The 19147-nt window shown below is 32.1% G+C and overlaps 2 protein-coding genes across 5 annotated transcripts; both read right to left on the bottom strand.

The window, feature by feature from the left end:
* Nucleotides 1-252: 252 nt before the first annotated feature.
* On the bottom strand, nt 253-2281 carry LOC146952772 (protein MICRORCHIDIA 6-like). Its single transcript, XM_085705438.1, has 4 exons — nt 2166-2281; nt 911-1249; nt 568-642; nt 253-457 (listed from the first exon to the last, which is right to left on the bottom strand). The coding sequence occupies exons 2-4, from the start codon at nt 1239-1241 to the stop codon at nt 378-380; spliced, it is 486 nt and encodes a 161-aa protein (XP_085561564.1). The 5' UTR covers nt 1242-1249; nt 2166-2281; the 3' UTR covers nt 253-377.
* A 9262-nt stretch (nt 2282-11543) lies between these two features.
* Nucleotides 11544-19147, bottom strand: LOC146952771 (mediator of RNA polymerase II transcription subunit 15a-like). 4 transcript variants are annotated; one of them, XM_085705340.1, is made up of 9 exons: nt 19033-19147; nt 16906-16997; nt 16123-16281; nt 15981-16034; nt 15583-15859; nt 13381-13608; nt 12412-12606; nt 12245-12333; nt 11604-12059 (listed from the first exon to the last, which is right to left on the bottom strand). In XM_085705340.1, the coding sequence occupies exons 6-9, from the start codon at nt 13597-13599 to the stop codon at nt 11837-11839; spliced, it is 726 nt and encodes a 241-aa protein (XP_085561466.1). In that variant the 5' UTR covers nt 13600-13608; nt 15583-15859; nt 15981-16034; nt 16123-16281; nt 16906-16997; nt 19033-19147; the 3' UTR covers nt 11604-11836. The 4 variants fall into 4 exon arrangements, with proteins under 4 accessions (XP_085561486.1, XP_085561466.1, XP_085561471.1 ...); XM_085705345.1 differs by having other exon boundaries at nt 15583-15810; XM_085705360.1 differs by lacking the exons at nt 15583-15859; nt 15981-16034; nt 16123-16281; nt 16906-16997; nt 19033-19147 and adding an exon at nt 13079-13283 and having other exon boundaries at nt 11544-12059; nt 13381-13717.

The following is a 19147-nucleotide window of genomic DNA, read 5'->3' as shown; positions in this document are numbered from 1 at the left end:
GTGTCCGTCTCGAAGTCTGTGCTTGAACAACGATTAAAGAATAAAATATTTTCTTAGATTTTATATTGGGCGTAAATCATTATTACAAAACTGGCTTGTAAGGTGAGGGTGAGGGCTGCCCAAGCTTTATAGGGACTACATAGGCCATATCTCTAAGCAATGTGGGACTAAATCCACCCCTTTTACATCCAACACAATAAATGTGTTAGAGGCTGCAATGAAGGCAGCCCAAATGGAACAATTACGCAGCTAAGGGGCAGCTTGCAATGAAGGCAGAATTTCCAACACATTTGAATAAGATGAACGTGACATCAAAGTCTACTCCAAAATGGATCGTTTATTTCTATAAAAGATAAATTGCACTTTGTGGTGCCTGCTTAAATCCAACCCCCTTCCTTAAAAGTCAGATTCTTAAAAATTACCTCATCAACTGCATTATCAAGAAGCTCGGCTATGGCTGCAGACACAAAAATAGAGGTAAATACCAACTCATGAAGAGAATCACAAAGCTAAAGCATATAAAAGAATCAGCAGACGGGATAAGTTTAGAAAGGCCTTTAGACATACCACCAAATACCCACTTATGTGAAGTTGCGTTCGAGTGAAGGAACAAGGGATGGACATGAAGATAGTTTTTTGCATCTGCAGTCCATTTAAAAACAAATACACATTGTCAATTCAGAAAGTCGAACGCCATTTGAACTACAAGCTACAAGCCACAAGCTTAACACATATCATGTGACATCTGAAAAATATTTCAATCCCTATGACAATAAAATGGAAAAGAATTGTAAGTAATCAACAGTCTATGAATATAACCTAGATTAACAGAACATTGGCAAGGTTACATTACAACCATGGAACATAATAGTAGTTAAATATTAATTTGAGAAACTTAATATTGGATTACATAGTGAGCCGAGTTTCGAACCAAGCTGGTTATCATAGTTTCCTGCTTTCCAAAACTTCCTACAGAGTGGTGCTGTAGAAATTGGTTGTGGACTACAAAGGCTAGTGTCATCAACCGACAAAAAGCCTAGCTCTGATGCACATGTAACACTACGACACGAACTAAGACCACTAGATACGATATTTTCTTCAGAAACTTGACTTGTAGAATGGCTTTGAGATCTCTTATTTTTGGTTAGCAAGCCTTTGTTGGTCTCATGTAGTCTAACAGCTTTAAAGACATCCTCCCCTTCATCGTCACTAGATAAATGCACAATTTCTATAGCTTCCATATCTATACCTGTTTGTTATGTATCATCAAAGCAAATATTAATCATAAATCCGTTTGTTTTTTTTATTAATATAAGAGCAGAGAGATCAAAACATAAAATATTATGTAAAGGAAAATCATCAATCTTTAATTGTTTAGCTCAATTGGTAGCTTAAGGGATATTATTTGCAAAGGTTGGGTTCAGAACCCCAGATTCTCCATTTCTCTTCACTTAAAGTGTGTGAATCTAGTCATTAAACTACTTGATAAAAAAATAGTTAGAGTGTAACATAAAATTCAAATTCAAATGTATCCTTAAATTTTGCCGTAAGTAACATTATCTCAAATTTAAACAATAGTAACAAAAAAAATTAAAACATTCAAAATGACTTAAAAAAAACCCTCAGCAACTAGTTACTAATATTTAAGCAATTTTCAACTCCTTCCAAAAAGAAAAAAAATAAGCATTTTTCAACAAAATCCCCTTCCTCCCTCTCCAAAATAGTAGTAGGTTTTGTTCGATATCAATTCAAAAAAGGAGAATGCTAACTAGTGTCCTAAGGGCATTGGTTAAGCAATCAAAACAAGTAAGTTTTTAATAAAAAGTAGTGTAATCATTATTTAATCAAATGTAACAGTTTACATTTTCAAGACAAAATTTTTATTTTCCTTAATCATTGGGCACTGGTTAGCAGCAAGACCCTTTAAAAAAACATTCATGAACTTCATTCAAAACACCGATAAATTAATAAAATAAAATAAAAATTGAAAATTTCGAAGTGAATATCAACCTAGAAAGAAAAATCTACTGTATTGAAGTTCCATGCAGAAAACTTTAATTAGTTAAATGCATCGACATTGTAGAGAGAAACAAAACGATTTTGCGGTGAACCTAAATGGTGTAGAAGAGAAAGAAGAAGAGATTAAGTTGACGGAGAAGACGCACCGAGTTGAGAGTGAAGGTGGCAGCAAGGTTGGAACGGTTTTGACTCAAGTTTCAACTCGTTCTCTCACTCACTCTGCTTTCTCACAGCTACGTACGGTCCTTAACTAACAAGTTATTTATAACAACTAACCTCGGTTTATGGAGCACAGTATTTATGTCAACTTTATTATACTCTCCTTAATTAATTAATCATTACTTTATCCTAGTGTTGATAGATAATCTTCCCATCATATTTATAGCAAAATAGTAGTAAAACTTATTAAATTTATTAAATAACTAATGTATTTGACAATTAAATAACTAATGTATCTGACATGTATATAGGGAGTAGATTGGATATGTTAAATATTCAATAAATTTAAAAAATTGTTTTTACTTATAAATATGAACGGAGAAAATACATTGTATTTTTTTTTGTTTAATTGGTCTTTTGGTCCCTTAAATAATTTCACGTTTTCATTTTGGTCTCATAAATAATAAAACTGGTCCCTTAAATAATTTCACGTATTCATTTTAGTCCCATAAATAATAAAACTCACGTTTTTGTCCCTTAATTGTCTCTCCGTCAGTCAAATAAATCCCGGCTGTTAAGTTTAACCTCAAATGCTTATGGTGGACCAACATTGTTGGTGGTCTACCATAGACCCTATTAATGTCATTAATTTAAACCGTTCGATTTCTTTAGCTTAATCATTTGATTTTATTTTAAATGACAACCATAAGATAATGCATGTCTCCAAGATCTAATAATACACCATCAACACCTAATTTTTTCACCTTTATTCATCTTCTTCCATCTTCCTCTTCTTCATCTTCATCAATCATATTCATAAATTCATAAAAAAAACTTCATACCAATCCAGAAAAAAAAAACTAGAAAAATAAATGAAATAAAAACAAAAAAGACGACAACACAGCAACTTAAAACCCCAAACCCCAATTGAGTTTCTCTCCTTCCCTGTCCTTTCCATTCTTCCATCTTCCTTTCTTCTTCATTTCCCTCTCTTCCTTTCTTTTTTCTTCTTTTTCTGTTTTTTCTCTTTCTTTCTTTTTTCTTCTTTTAATAGTGTTCATCAATGGAGGAAACAAGAAAAATCTTTCTCAGTAAAACCAAACCTCAAAACCAAACACAAACCAAATCAAACCCGATTTGGATTTATCTTCAACAAACACGAACCCAACAAACCCTTTTTGCTCAATTTTCACGTCTATTTTCGTTTCTATTTCTCTCTCCCTGGATCTGAAATTGATTTTGAGGTGGGAAGAGTAAAATGGGTCTGAAAACGGGGAACAAAAATGAATGAAGATTGTTGTTAATTTTACTCTTCCATTTTTGAAATAAATGAATGAACGAAAAAATGAAGATTGTTACAGATCTGAGATTGTTGTTGATAGATTTCTGGCAAGTGTACCAAAAGCTATCGAAGTAGTAATAAAAAGATCGTATCCACGAGGATTGTATTAATCTCAATTTAGCAATAACGTTATTATCAAAGGATGAGTAAAGTTTATTTAGTTTAGATTTGATTTGATTGCATAAAATTAAATAACAGAAAATAAAGATTTGATTAGGAAATATAGAGAGATATGAGATCAGGTTCTTCGAATCCTCTAAGTTCCCCTAATTGGTATACTGCACCTATTTGTTATGAATATTCTTCTAGTTCACGATGATTAACAAAATAGTTCTAATCAATCCCTTGAGTTAGAACCCTCTTCGCAAACTACAGCCCCTAATCCCTTAGGTGATCTAATAATCTTTGAAGGTTTTATAGAACGTTAATCTAATATCACTAACAAACGATTATCTATTCCTAGACTAACCATGTTTATTAGAACAATTCAATTAGGTCTAAGTTGAAAGCCATGGTCAGTGGTCATTCGTTCTCACAAAATCATGTTTATATATGGTAAAGATATAACAAGCATTAAGAACAATTGAATTGAATAAAACTAGAATTGTATTCATAAGCAAATAGAGTTTCACAGCAACATATGTCAATTAGGGTTACAAAGAATCATCTCGGACCTAATCTCTAAGAGATTTAGCTACTCATAATTGAGTTTACAAATAGCATAATCAATGAATGAAATAAAACATACATGAATTGGTAAAAGGTTGAAGAAATCGCCCTTCTAGCCGTCTCCGATGTCTCAAAATTGCACTTTGCTCTCCAGAATTCGTAACCCTTGTTTCAGAAACCTAAATCAGTTTAAATAGGCAACTGATCGCCCCAAATCGTGACACGATTTTAGTAAATCGTGATACGATTTGCACTTAAAAAGCCCAGCAGTTAAAATTAGGGTTCCTGAGATCGTGATACGATGTACCCATCGTGATACGATTTTCAATGTCGAATGGTTGATTCTCCTGCACTCCAATCGTGATACGATTTTATTCTTGCTATATTTTCTTGATATTTTCTCTTTTTCTTGCCTGATAAGTTGCCTTGTGACTCCAAAATGCCATGAATTACACCATAAAAATAGTGAATGACTGTCATCAGTTGTTGCAGTGATTGTTCTAAAATGGAAGAATAAAATGAACTAGTAAAATGGGTGATTTTTTGTTACATTTCTTGAAGAAGATGAAGACATGGGGTTGAAAATCATTTGCCTTGAAAATGGAAGATGAAGAAGACAAAGATCTCTTGTGTCTCTTTCATAAGAGTAAAATAGAATCAATTATTTTTTCTGGATTTTTTTTTTATTAATGTTGGTGAAGAAGATATGAAGATGGTGAAGAAGTTGAGAAAAGAAGATGAAAATGATGAAGATTAGTAAGGTAGAAGATGAAGAAAGAAAGAAAGAAATTAGTTGTTGTTGATACACCGTAAGTTACAATAGACACGTATAATTCAATGGTCATCTTTTAAAAAAACAGATCCAATGGTTTAAATTAAAAAATTTAATAAGGTCTATGGTGGACCACTCTTCAGGTTGATCTACCATAGACATTTGAGGTTAAACTTAACAGCTAGGAATTTATTTGACTGACGGAGAGACAATTAAGGGACCAAAACATGAGTTTTATTATTTATGAGACCAAAATGAAAACGTGAAATTATTTAAGGGATCAAAAGACCAATTAAGCCTATTTTTTATTTTTTTTTATGAATTTCTAACCTCTAATTGTCATGAAAGAAAAAATTATTTTTCTTTCATGAATTAGTTTTCTACTCCATCCTATCTCAAGAGTAAACAACAACAAAAATCCATACCCTTTTCAAAAAAAGTGGTTGAACTTATTTAATAAGAATTGCATTTTTTTTTTACTAAAACAAAGTTAAATATTATCATTAATCAACTAATGTTCAATACAAAAAAGATAAAAATCAAAAGTCTTGCTAACAAGGGCACTTGTTAAGGATTCAAAAAATAGAAACAATTGATAACTTTCATGTAGAAAAAGTTACTTTTTGATGTTTCAATAAGTTGAATACACAAATCCCAAGACAAAATTTCCATTTTTGACTTCTTATCAAGTGCCCTAAGGGCACTTGTTAGCATTTCCCAAATAAAAAACATGGTGACTAGCCCAATAATTACATTTTTTACTATTGCTTTTTTGGGAACTTGTTTCATAAGAATAAGAGTTATTGAAAAATAGTATTATATTACATTAATTGAAGGGTAATTGAAAAATAATAATGATAAATATGGTATAAATATTCTTATATGTTTATATTTTTTCTCAAATAAGCTATAAACTATCTCTGTTTAAGCTATAAGCTAACTTCTTAACATCGCCAAACAGGGATGTTTTTATGAGTGTGTTTATTTTAAGTTTACCAAATTTATTCTTAGGAATAACATTCCTTGAAACATAAAGATGAGAATTTTATTACAAGGTATTTAGAAAAAAATATGTTTGTTTAAAATTATAATATTCCCGAGAACCATGAAAATAAGGATTATAATAAGGTAATTACACATGAATTTATTCACATGTTCAAATTTAATCAGACACGTAGTGCATGTTCAAATTTTTCTTTATAAAATCAAATCTTTCAACAGTTAAAGGCTTAGTAAATATATCAATAATGACGTGGCTACTGATATGAAAACCCATGAGCTGATGAAATAAGTGGGAAGAAGAATGGGATGGCCAAAAAGAAGAGTAGTTATTGATATAGCAGTAGTTAATTGAGCACTTTCAATTATAGGTTAGAATCATGTTACACTTTATAGAATGATAGTTGGTTATGTTATGCGTAACTTATGTTGTTGACCAGAAAATGCTCCAGGGTGAATAAAACTGCACTTTCTGAATGTTTGTCATTATTAATTTTCTGTCATATAAACTAGATTATGATTTGCATTAATCTTCTTGAACCGTACCACTGTCGATTTGCACAACATGTTGTTCATAAATCTATTTTTGTGCCTATGCAATCATCATAAATTACAAGATTGTTCATAACTCGTCTTTTCCTCTCAAGTAATTATGTCTTCAGTTTTTTGTTCTTTGAATACTATATGCTAAGCCAAAGCTGTCGATTATTTTAGTTCTTTGAATAGTTTTCTTAAGTTTTATTTTTGTTGATTTTACTTTCAATACTTTATTTCTTTTAGTTTCTTTTAGTTTTGGTTGAAGGTGTATATATTAGTATGTTTCGATGCTATGAGGATTTTTTGTGGAACTATTATTATACTTTTGTATGGCAACAAGACATGAAGAACCAACCAAAATAGAAACAGTGATATCATGAAATAAGTTTGCATCTGACTAAGTCATTGGTATTGTAATTTCCACTTGTCGTGATTTTTATTTTTTTGATGTAATTTTTTTTACGAAGTCAAAAGAAATAATACATTAAAGTTCCCTTTGGCGAACAAGGAGAGTGCCTCAAAGAAAATAACAAGAGTTATATGATACATTACAAACGAGAATAACTAAGACCGACTAACGGGTTAGACCACTACACGTGATAGTCACAAAACAACAAGAGTTATACGATTTCAACCACCACTAAGAATGAAGTATTACACGCTCAAGTAACTGATACATATTTTCAAATACATGTTATCAATACACATATAAATTATAGAAAAGGGGCCAAAAATAAATTTATCCCAAACTAAAGTAATTCTTAGTAAGGGTATTGTTGGAAATAGAGTAGAAAATCGATTCAGAGTAAGATGAGAATTAGAAAAGGGGCAATATAGTAAATTCATCGTAGATTAGTTTGTTCTGTTTATATGAAATATTGGATGGTTTGGATTTGAGAAAGAGTACCTTTTGAACCAAGTACCTTGATAATTTTTGTTTAATTATGAATATGCTCCAACCCTATTGTTTCCCACATACTCTCATTCTCATTGTGTGCTTACTCTTTATTGTTTTTAACCAATAAAAATAGAGAAAATAATGTTGTTTTAAAAGTTGTCACAAAATGGTATCACAAATATGTTACTTATTTCAATAAAAAAAATGTCATATTAAACCTGAAAAAGAAATAGATGAGAAGGAGGTGGCAATGTGTAGAAAGGGGAAATTTTGGGTTTTCGGTTTTATTCGATTTTTATTTTGTTTGAGTTCAAAAGATATAAAGATATGGGATTTATATTATAACTAGTTACAAACCCATGCTTCGCACGGGTGTGGTTATGGTGCATAAGGAGATCCTTATGCACCGTGCATAATTGCTTTTTACACCCAACATAATTGCTTTCTACACCCCAAGTGAAAGCTGAATTCTAATAAGTCCTGCATAAGTCCAGCACATTAACACCTCGTCCAACAAAAACAATTTAACATTTCTACACCCCAATTGCTTTCTATTTCTACCGCTGACAATATCAAAAACCAGTTTCAATGACACAGGGCATAAAAATACATATAAATGCAAAAGAGCAACAAAAGTATACCTAAAAACAAAAAACCAGAATTAAGCGATTCTAAATGATAGACAATACACCAAATCAAATAATTATCACATATTATTATCATATAATAATTCTCATAAAACATGAAGAACATTAATAATTCATTATAATTAAAAAAAAAACATTTTTCATTGATTTAGTTGTTGATGATGTAAAACAAAATATACCTTCAAAACCAAAATAATTGTCTAATGGTTTTACTAAGGGTATGGTTTCTGTGAGTTGTACTTCAAAACCATTTTGCTGTGGAAATGGTTTCTGTGAGTTGTACTCCAAAACCATTTTGCTGTGGGAATGGTTTCCGTGAGTTGGACTCCAAAACCATTTTGTTGTCGAAATGCTTTCTGTGGGTTGTACTCCAAAACCATTAGATGTACTTAATGGTTTTGAAAAGAGGAATCAAGTAGAACAAGCAAGCTCAGATCCGAAACCGGAATCATGTGAAAGAAGTTGAATCCGATTCAAGTCTTCACCGTCCAGGGACGGACCCACGTTGGTGGGTGTGTGGGCCTAGGCCCTCACTTGACTTAGAATTTTTTTTTCTTCCATGTACTAGGACATACCAAAGCATGGGGAAGGATAAAATTTGTCTATAAAAACAATACACTATTATTTTTATTACATCAAAAGTCTACATTTCTTGCTAGTGTCTCTCAGTTATAAATATTATCAAAAATCAATTGTGAAATTGTATGAAAGATGAATATTTAAATGATTGTTTGGTTACTTATATTGAAATAGATGATTTTATATTAACAAAAAATCTTTTATAGTTCTTTCAAAAAAAACTCTTAATAGTTTTTATTTTTAATCAAGTAGTCTAATGACTAAATATTCACCCTTAAGGTGAATAAGTAAGGAATTCAGGGTTCAAACTCCAACCCTTGTATATCGCATTGTTCCTACCAATTGCACCCGAGATATTTTATAGTTTTACTGGCATTGAAAGTGAGAAAATCATTCAAAAATTATGACATGAAAACCCACATAGAACAATATGATGTACATTTCTTAAAAATACAAGCATACACTCATGCTTTAAAGACTAAAATATTGTATGTGGCCCACACAGCGGAAAATTTCTGGGTCCGTCCCTGTCACCGTCCAAAACCGGAGAAAGATTGAAGATGAAGATTGCACAGAATTTCCCCACACTGACTGACATAGCGGCAGCAGTCACATCACAAACATATTTCAATTTTCACTTTCTTCTCTTTTGGATCAAAACCACAAAAATCTCAAGAACACTATGAATGTCATATGAATTTCATATGAACATGATAAACTCATAACAATTTTCCAGCAACTATCAACAACCAAAATTAACAAATCTGATACTGTTTCACGAATCAAACAACAAATCATCACCAACTCGATTTTTTTCAGTGATATAATGTCATCAAGCAACTGTTATACATAGATCCAAGCTCAAATCGGACCATTCAACCACAAAATCAAGTGAAACCGCAAGCAACTTTTGAGGCACAACAACGGTGAATTCGGAGCCGAGTTACGTGAAAGAAGAAGAGGATTTTTGCTGCGCGAATCGGAGCGGTACGGCAGTGACAAGTTCAGATCCGAAACAGAGTAGAAGCCGAGTTGAGTTCGTGAAGAAAGAAAACCGGATCGAGCAAGATCATGAAGTGAGGTAGTCTTTCTTGTTTTTTTTTCGTCTTTTAATTTGTAGATCTAGGGATTTTGATGTTTGTTTTCAAAAGGTAAGCTCGGATTTGTGTATAGGGAGAAAAAGGAATTTGAAAAATGTTGTTCGTTTTTAAAACGGTGAAGTTTTGAGTTCCGACGCGGTGGTGCCACCACCGGCCACCGCGCCGGCCACCGTGCCGGAGAAAGATTGAAGATGAAGGTTCATCTCTTTTGTTTATTTGTTTTTTTTTTGTTCTGTACAGTGTGAGAGAAGAGGGAGTGGTTGTGATGCAAAACAATGGGAAAAAGCTGAAGCACAAGATTATAACACGTGTCCCTGATCTGATGGTTGTGATTAACTTTTGCCGCTTCGCACGGGGTGGATTACTTTTTTCCGGATAATTTTGTTTGCAAACACATATTTGTTAACGCTTAAAAGTAAACTGATTCCAAATATAGATATTACATGCATATAGATATAAAAAACCATGATCCATAACATATCAAGTCCTAGACAGGTCTACCATAAACAAAACCAAAACAGAAGTTATACAACATAGATTCTAAAGTAGTTGTGTTTGATGAATTACAAAGTTAAATTTGAGACAATATCAAAAATACTCATGATTAAAAAGACAATCTTTAGCCACCTACCTCTAGCAAAACCAAACTGTTTTCACTATCTATAATAAAAGACCAAGTAGGTATAGAGCTATATTTGACAGCTTTCCAAAAAGAAAAAAGAGAAGTGCTACAGGTTTGCACATAACATTTTCTCTAACATAAGAAGTTAATGAGAAAAATCACCAAAGTATCATCACTGGCAAAATGTCCACTGACTAAAGGACTGATAAAATTAACGAAAGAAGCGTATATATTTAGAGATCATAAATATGTGATTTTTATATATTTCTCATACCAGTGCGAGACAAACATTTTTCCTTTATTTTATGCCGTTATTGACTCAAATATAATATCATATAATATACCTTTTATCTTTTGCACGGGTTGAATAACGTAGCTTGTAAAAAATTGTTCCAAAAGAAAAATGAGCAAATTAATGGATATTGCACAAGATTTCGAAAGACTTCTCTATTTGTTCAAGTACTATAAAAAACGACATAAAATAAAGGGTCAAGTACACTGCACACATGGGAAAGGGAAAACTAATAACATTAACACGCACAAGATAGAGATTCTAATGCAACATTGTCTACTTTACTTTTAGATTTGATGATGAGTCCCATTTCACTTATATCTGCTTCATGTATGCTTCTACTTCCTCTAATAGCTTCATGTGTTCCATTTTCATAATTTATCCAATGAAATTGACAATCTCTATTTTATATTCAACGTTTTTTTTGCTAATTTATTTTGTGTGATCAATGATATAGCACCAAACCAAACTCTACTAATTTGAAGAGAAAAAAAACTCTTAACACAATTCACTGCATTGTACTAATTTGGTTCTCATTTCATTGTGATCAATTTTTCTGCTATGAAATCAACCTGATGTATCAATTCTCTAGACATGAACAGTAAACTTTCAGAATAGATCAATTATATAGTGTACTAATTTGAAAGAAGCTCTAACACAATTTAAATACTCAAAAATATTAGCTCAACTGACATGGTAAATTCTATTGGTAACAGATAAAATATAGACTTGAATTTTAGTATAAGCCATCTTTCTTCAAAAGATTATGTTCAAACATGCATATGTGCAACATGATCAGACTCATTATGAGTTCAGTAAATTCATGAATGAATGCAATGTAACTGTAGATAGAAACTACGCACAATTGCCTAATTTCAGAAATATGCAGATCAATCCCCTTAAACTAATAACTCAGCAAATTCTTAGTGTCATCTTTGTCATTTGTCATCTGTAATGAGATCATTAGATAGGCGCAAAACATAGATGAAACTATGCAATTGTACTATGTCCTAAACCTTACTCATGTGACTTTATAAATGGAGTTCTCTATTTCGTTTAAGAAATGGAGAGGATTCTAATTTGCTATTATTGAATAAACAACAGGTTTGTTGCTAGTTGAAATATAATAATGTTTGAAACCTCCTAGGCCAAAATTAAAAAGGTCTTCATATAATGTTTGCCACTATTTAAGAATAATTCATTATGCAGCTAACAAATCTTCCCAAGATGTGAACTCGTGCCATTCTCCATACTTAGAGCTGAATGTTCCTCCACCAAATTGTTGTGCATACTCGGAAATAACACCGCGAGCAGAAGCATCACAAGTCTTTGCTATATCCTTAAGGGACATAGGTTGTGAGAAATTACATAAGGACATGCTAAGCTTCACCTTTGCTTTCTCTGAAAGATCCTCATTCCCCTTACTGCCATAACGTATATAATAACACTATGCATTAGAAACAATTCGCAGCAAAATTTAAAGATAAGGGTGAAAAGTGATACATGCATTGTGTAGACTGCCACTATTTGGAAGAGAAAATACAAAACATTTCAGATCCGAAATTAGCAAAATTAAAGCATGTGGGGCTAAAATGTCCCATTATCTCACCGGGATTCAACTGGAAACTTGTCTATGAATATGGGAGAAGAATTAGGATAATTTGGAGGAACCAGCAAGCGCAGAGGCTGAATAGGTGACTGTAAGGTGATAAAACACAAATAAGGCTAATAAAAGCTATAAAAAAAAAATCAGTTGCAAAATCTGGGAGTCCATACCTGTAGTGAAGCATATTCAGATTTTAAAGATGGGCTGAGAGACACAGGAATGAAAGAACATTTGACAATGGTCCCATGAACCCAGTCAGCAGCAGCAGCTGTAGTTGAACCAACATCTTCATTACTTATGTCTACTACTGTGTCAATAATTCGGCGATTAATTTGCTGTATTTCTTCCAAAAGGGCATGATTAACCTGCCACAGTATACAAACTCTACCAGAACCAAAGACCAAAACATCAGATCGGTTATTGAACACAAATTTAAGAGAAAATGTAGAGCTACATAGTAGTGTCATAGCAATGACAAGTGTATTAAAAAAAATTACAGTGGCTTAATGGGAGAGAAAAAAATAACTGTAAACTAATCAAACATGGGTATAGCATGTGTTGTTAAATTTATATGACCAAATCAAACATATTCCAAATGCCACCAAGTTAATGACAGTAGCATATCCCTCTAATTGCTTTTATGAGTTTACTTACTCAAAACAATACACTTCAATTTGTCCCTTTTTAGAAAAGCAAATCAACATTGAAGCAAGTACTTCAAAGACGGTTTAGAGAAATATGGAATATCGGCCTACATGTATGCTAGAATAATTTATAAACATTAAGTAATACCAGATAAGAGTTTAACATGTCTTCCATCAATATAAAACAACTGACCTCTATTGGCCACATTGCTTCAGTACCAACAGTGGCACAAGGGTTGAAAACAATTTCGGCGCCATTCAAGCCAAAAGTTTAACAGTTTAAAGGATGGTGCCTACCATAACATATATTAATGGCAATCTTTCCAAATTCTGTTTCAAATACAGGGTGACCTGTATTTCCTTCCATGTAATATGTACTCTCAGTGAAGTCTCCGACTCTTGTTACATGGTTGTGAAAAATTTTGTATGTTTATTAGATAGCTGAAAGACGGTCTATTCCATTAGAAGTGGAAGTAGAAAGTTTAGAGAATTTACCTTCCTGTGTATCCCAATTATATTGCCGTGATTCCCAATCACAACGGCAGTGTTCCAAATAACCTCTCCGTGGTTCATATCCCTCTCAAGAAATGGGCTTATAATCACCATGTTATACTTCAGTGCAAAGATTCGCAAAAATTCAGTTGATTCCCCGTCAACAGGTTCTGCAAATTCACACCACTTCTTCTCTCGTGTAGAGAAACCAAATGGCATCATCCAAAATTCCTACAATCAAATTTTAAATTTTATATAAACAAACATCGAAGGTTTTACTTTCTCAAAGATAGCCTTTTCTTGGTCGATAAAGTGTTATTTGCAAAATTGTAAAACAACCCTGCAAAATTTTTATAAATAGTTAGTAGATAATTCCTTTTCCCCTTTCTTTGTCATGATGGAAAATTTATGCTTATTGAACAAAAACGGTTTTTAACAAATTGTGTATTCAATTGTTTGCAGGTTTTAGTGAGTATAAAGTATTAGGAAAGACACTAAAAGATATGAATAGAGGGAGAAAAATTACAATCTAAACTGTGATGATAACATTAATTACATACAATCAATGGAAAAACAATAGAGATTCATTGAAGTAGAATTTAGTTTCACAGTAATATTTCAATTCAAACATTGTAGGTTATACATATTCAGCCTCTGATTATCTCTGTCAAAATCTGCAAATAATGGAATCAAATTCTCTTTTGGAAACCAATAATGGTTCAACCAAAACCATACAATGAATAGGTTCTTGGCCAAAATTTATTCTTCCTTATTTATGTGAGATGGGGAAAGGGTTACAAACAAAATAACAAAGCATAGACAATCAGAGAAAGAAAGAGAGATTAATTCATGATCTTTAATCTATAACCAAACTAACAACATAACACCACGGAGAGGCCAAGAAAAATAATCTAACATCAGACTTCACATTAACTTCATAACGGGCCCATTATACAGACAACAAGAATACTCTATGATCTCCTAGCCATTAAATATTCATAGAAAAACAAATTGATTGTTATTATAATTTGAGATAACCCTGGAAAATACTTCACATGACAGCTTAGATTCCATCAAACAGTGATTCCATATTATAAAGTTAGTACACTTTGGATATATGCACATACAGCTGAAGAACATAGAGGATTTTCACAAAGAAATTTCAAATATGCTCAACAAAGAATACAATATCCAATCAGGATCGGTAATAGACCAAAAAATGATATGATAACATAATAATGATATCCAAAAAGCTATGATCATAAAATATAATCCAATTTTGTTATGTATTTTGGCAAATACTCTTTTTGTTTAGCAACCCGAGATCAAGAACCGTCCTGAGTTTAGCCTTAGGCGGAGGCGCCTCATAGTAGAAACTTGGTACCGGCTTTGCTTTAATTACTAAGTTCTTTCTCATCTACTTGATGGCTGCTTCTTGCTCTTCCTATAAACGTTATTATTAAGTAAATAATCATAAAGAAGCTCTTTAATAAACTTTTATATGACAGGAGAAACACAAAACAATTCACTCATGCACATGGACTAAAAGCATAGGGTTTGGCATAAGGGGTTAGATGTTTCCTGTAAGAAGATCAATATACCTTTAGTCTTGCCTCATACTGGCTTTTTTCCTCTAAAAGAGCTCGATAAGTTTTTGGTTTCTGAGGCAGGATTTGCATTGTTCATCCTATGTATATTTGTTTAGATGATTTATGTCCTATAGTACAATACTATCAATAAAATAGATTACATAATATTTGCACTATCTAGCTGTGGTGACTTTGCTAAAGACATGTCCCTCTTCACATATGTGCAACATAAATTACCCCATTAGAAAACAACTTTCCATGTTCAATTCATTAAGATACTGTACTGCAACTATAAAAGAGCTCCTTAAAATAAATTTCTTTTAAAAAAAATGCTGCTTTAAATAAGTTAATTCTCTAAAAACTGTATATAAAAAAAAAATTAAGTCTTTATTCAGCCATAATATGCAGATATCACATTATGATATATCCTCAACATCGACAAAAATAAATCACAAGTACACAAAATAAAACCTTTAGAAGCAATTAGAAGAGAATTATGTGAACTAATTTAAACCTACCACGTACCAATTCATATTAAGGTGAAGGTGTGTGCCTTTGAATATCAAGGATAAAGTTAGCATATATTTAACAAACTTCAAGTTTGTGGATGGTTTACCTCTATGGCTATGCGTAGTGCGAGCCCCTGCTCACCACACTCAAATGGAACTTCAGCAATACTGTATAACTTGTGGGTATTCTTTACCTGAGTTTTCACTCACTGCTTCAGTCTCTTTAACGAATAATGGAATCTGAACCATCTGCAACATAAATCGTGAAGCTTGAACTGCACGCTTACCCATCTGAGACACCATTAAAGGGGAACCCCCAGAATTGCCAAAAATTCCTGGCCACATTGAACACATAGCTGGAATAAAAGCCTTCAATATACACCTCTGTATTTACGAAATAAAACAATAAAGGCCGGCGTAGGATATGATGTTCAAATAAGAAAAATAAAAAGTAAAAATGATGGATAATGTAAAACAATGAAAATATGACATCAATAATGCTTACCTTGTGATTTGTTGAGAGACATGGGTAGCGCTCAAAGAAAACCGATAAGCATTGCTTCAACCGGGCAGGTGAAAAACATTTAATCTAAATTAGCTAATTGTACAGGGCAAGAATAGTACGAAGGGAGAAAATTAGGAACCACCTGTGCATATTTTCCGATATGTCACTGAAGTACAAGTAAATGGGCTTAGATAAAAGCACAGGGTGCAAAGAAGCCGGTATGCTTGGATAGTTATCACTTAGGAGAAGAATTTTCGCAAAGCTCTCCCCAAGAACAGCATAAATGCATTCATCTCCGTTTCTATATAAAACCAAAGAGCAACATGTTGTTCATTCATCTATAAAACCAAAGCACAGGGTGCATTCATCTATATCAATTTAATACTTTAGTGAGTTTGATCATGATAATATGTAGGCATTTTGTCTTACACCACTAACATCACTAATGTTCAAAAATAGCCACTCAAAGCTCCATTTAGCGAGGCAAAACATCCACACACATCAGCACTCAGCCTATACATATTGGGTAAAGCAACATGAACACAAAAAGCTCCCTTATTTCAATTATATTCCACATAAATCCAATTAAGTTAAAAACCAGTAGTTAAAGATATATTTCAGAACACTTATTGAAACATTAGTCAATATGAACAAAAAAAATATAGCTGCTAATCAAGAAGTAGAGGGAACAAAGGTGAATTACGTATTTGTCTATATTTCTAATTATAACTACAGAACTTGACCAAAAAACAAAATTATCAAAACTACAGAAATATACTCTCTCTGTTACTTCCTGATATTTTGTCTCAAAACTTCAGTTTGGTTAGAAAATCAATGTATAATTACACATTTCCATTTATGAATATCATGAGAACTTATTGTGAATAAAAAATAATAAATAAGTGTCAAATTTCTGAATGTTTACCTTGTCTTCATCACAAGTTTGTTCTTTACAAAGAATAGTTTCAATCAGCAGCTTGTAAGAGCCCTCTTCAATAAAGGGCCAACCTTGATTTCCTTCATAAATGTAAAGCAAAACAATGGAAAAATCAAAACTTTTTTATTCAAAGTATTTGAAGAAAAGAAAACTAACATCAAGAAGCTCCTCAACAGTTTCTCTAATCCTCTTCATACCTACACAATCAAAATCACAGAATTAAATCAAAAAATTAACAATTCAATTGATCAATTATATCAACAACATTAACAACATAATTAACAGATATATAAATGCAGTTGAATCAGCATAGCTGATAAGGATCTAACTAAGAAATAATTCAATTTTGTCCAGTACACAATGAAGAAATGCAATTCACCTCAACATTTTCAATCTTTGCAAAAATTAGATCACCTAATGTACAAAGGAATTCACGTGCCTATATTAAAAAGGACCTTATTAGGCTTCAACAGATTCCTTTTATTTCTAGCAATCTATATATGTAAAATTAATTTTATTATCTTGATATGTTTATGGTACCTGTTTATGGTACCTTATTAGGTCTTGAAAAAATTATCAGTAATAATGTAGCTTTTGCTTCCAAAGTCACCAATCATATCACAAAAACTAAAGATTTTCAGCAAATTTTTCAGGTAACAATCAGTTCAATACAATGTATCAAAGAAAGCAAACCAACACTATACCAGCAAATTTTTAAGCATCAGATTTTAACAATTCAAATCAATCAATTTTATAAAACCAAAGTGGTCCAATGGCTCATAGACTACAAATGCATAAACTTGTATGGAATTTGAAAGAAAATAGAGACTATCTTTCACTCAAATATTGTATCAAACACCATCATTATAACTTTATTCTCAAACAAACACTATCTATCAAAGTCACCAACCAAATCACAAGAACTTAAGATTTTCAGCAAATTTCCAGATAACAATCATTTCAATATATCCAAGAAAGTAAACCAAGACTATACCAGTTCCAATGTTGGTTCCAAATTCTGCATCAGAAGTCTATACCAGTTTTTTACACCTTAGATACAACATTTAGAATCCTTATCATACAGAATTTAGAATAAAAAACTATCATCATGAAATGCAAATTTTTAAGTAGGAATCAAATCAGTGTATGCAAACTTTTGTCAGAACCAAATGTCATTCTCATTCAAATTTCGCACGTAGCCATATCTATGAGCCCTACACCTAATGAAATCAGTTCAATATTCCTAAGAAGTTAGCAAAAATCTCCCTGGTTTCAAAAAGAAATAACAAAATCATGATTCAATAGCAAACAAAAATAACACAAACAGCAACCAAATTCTTAAAATTACTTAGTGATCAACCAAATGATATCCATGACCATCTTTAACATCAATTGATCACAAACACTGATTCAAATGGCTTATAATCTGTTTATTTGCAACTTAATCTCAACTTATTGCTTTTCTCTAAACATTTTCCAATTATCTCAAACCTGCAACCAAAATCAAATTAAACAGAACCCAAAAACATATAAGTCAATTTTAAAAAAACATTATCCAATACTCATCAAAAAAACAAAACAACACAAAGAGAGCAAAATCACACAAAAACAAAACAGAATAACAACAAATAATTGACATAAACAGCACCAACTCCCACAATCACACAACCTTATGCTTGATGAGCAAGAAACCAGCACAAGATCATAAAAAACATGCTCAGCACAAATCCAAAATCACAGAAAACAAAAAACAGAACAGAAAACATCTAATCATCCTAGACAACAATCGAAAAACCCTTTTTGAAAACATGCAACCAAAGACCAAATTGTAAAAATGGGAAATTGTCAACATGCAATCGGACATGCATCACACAAAGAAAACATAAAACACCAAAAAAGCATCTGATCATCCTAGACCAAAATCAAAAAGAACCTTTTTTAAAACATGCAACCAAAGACCAAACAAAACCCAACGATAATGTAGAATAATAAAGATTGAAACATGCAATAGATAAGAAAGCAAACAGATGAAGCAAACAAAAAAATAGACCAAATCAATCATCTTTTACACTAAATCGATTTCAATTTCAATCGATGGTATGAGAAGAACGATACCTTGCAATAAAACGAACAACACGTTCTCTGGAAGAAGGTAAGAAACGAAACAACTCTGATAGTTGGAATGAATGAAATGAAGTAAGTAGTGGGAATTTCATACCACTCCATATAT

Source organism: Medicago sativa, chromosome 1 (assembly GCF_051527215.1).
Source record: "Medicago sativa cultivar Bolivia chromosome 1, Bolivia_mono, whole genome shotgun sequence".
In the NCBI taxonomy this organism is placed as follows: domain Eukaryota; kingdom Viridiplantae; phylum Streptophyta; class Magnoliopsida; order Fabales; family Fabaceae; genus Medicago; species Medicago sativa.
The sequence above is the reverse complement of the archived record's forward strand: the minus strand, read 5'-3'. Positions and strand labels throughout refer to the sequence as shown.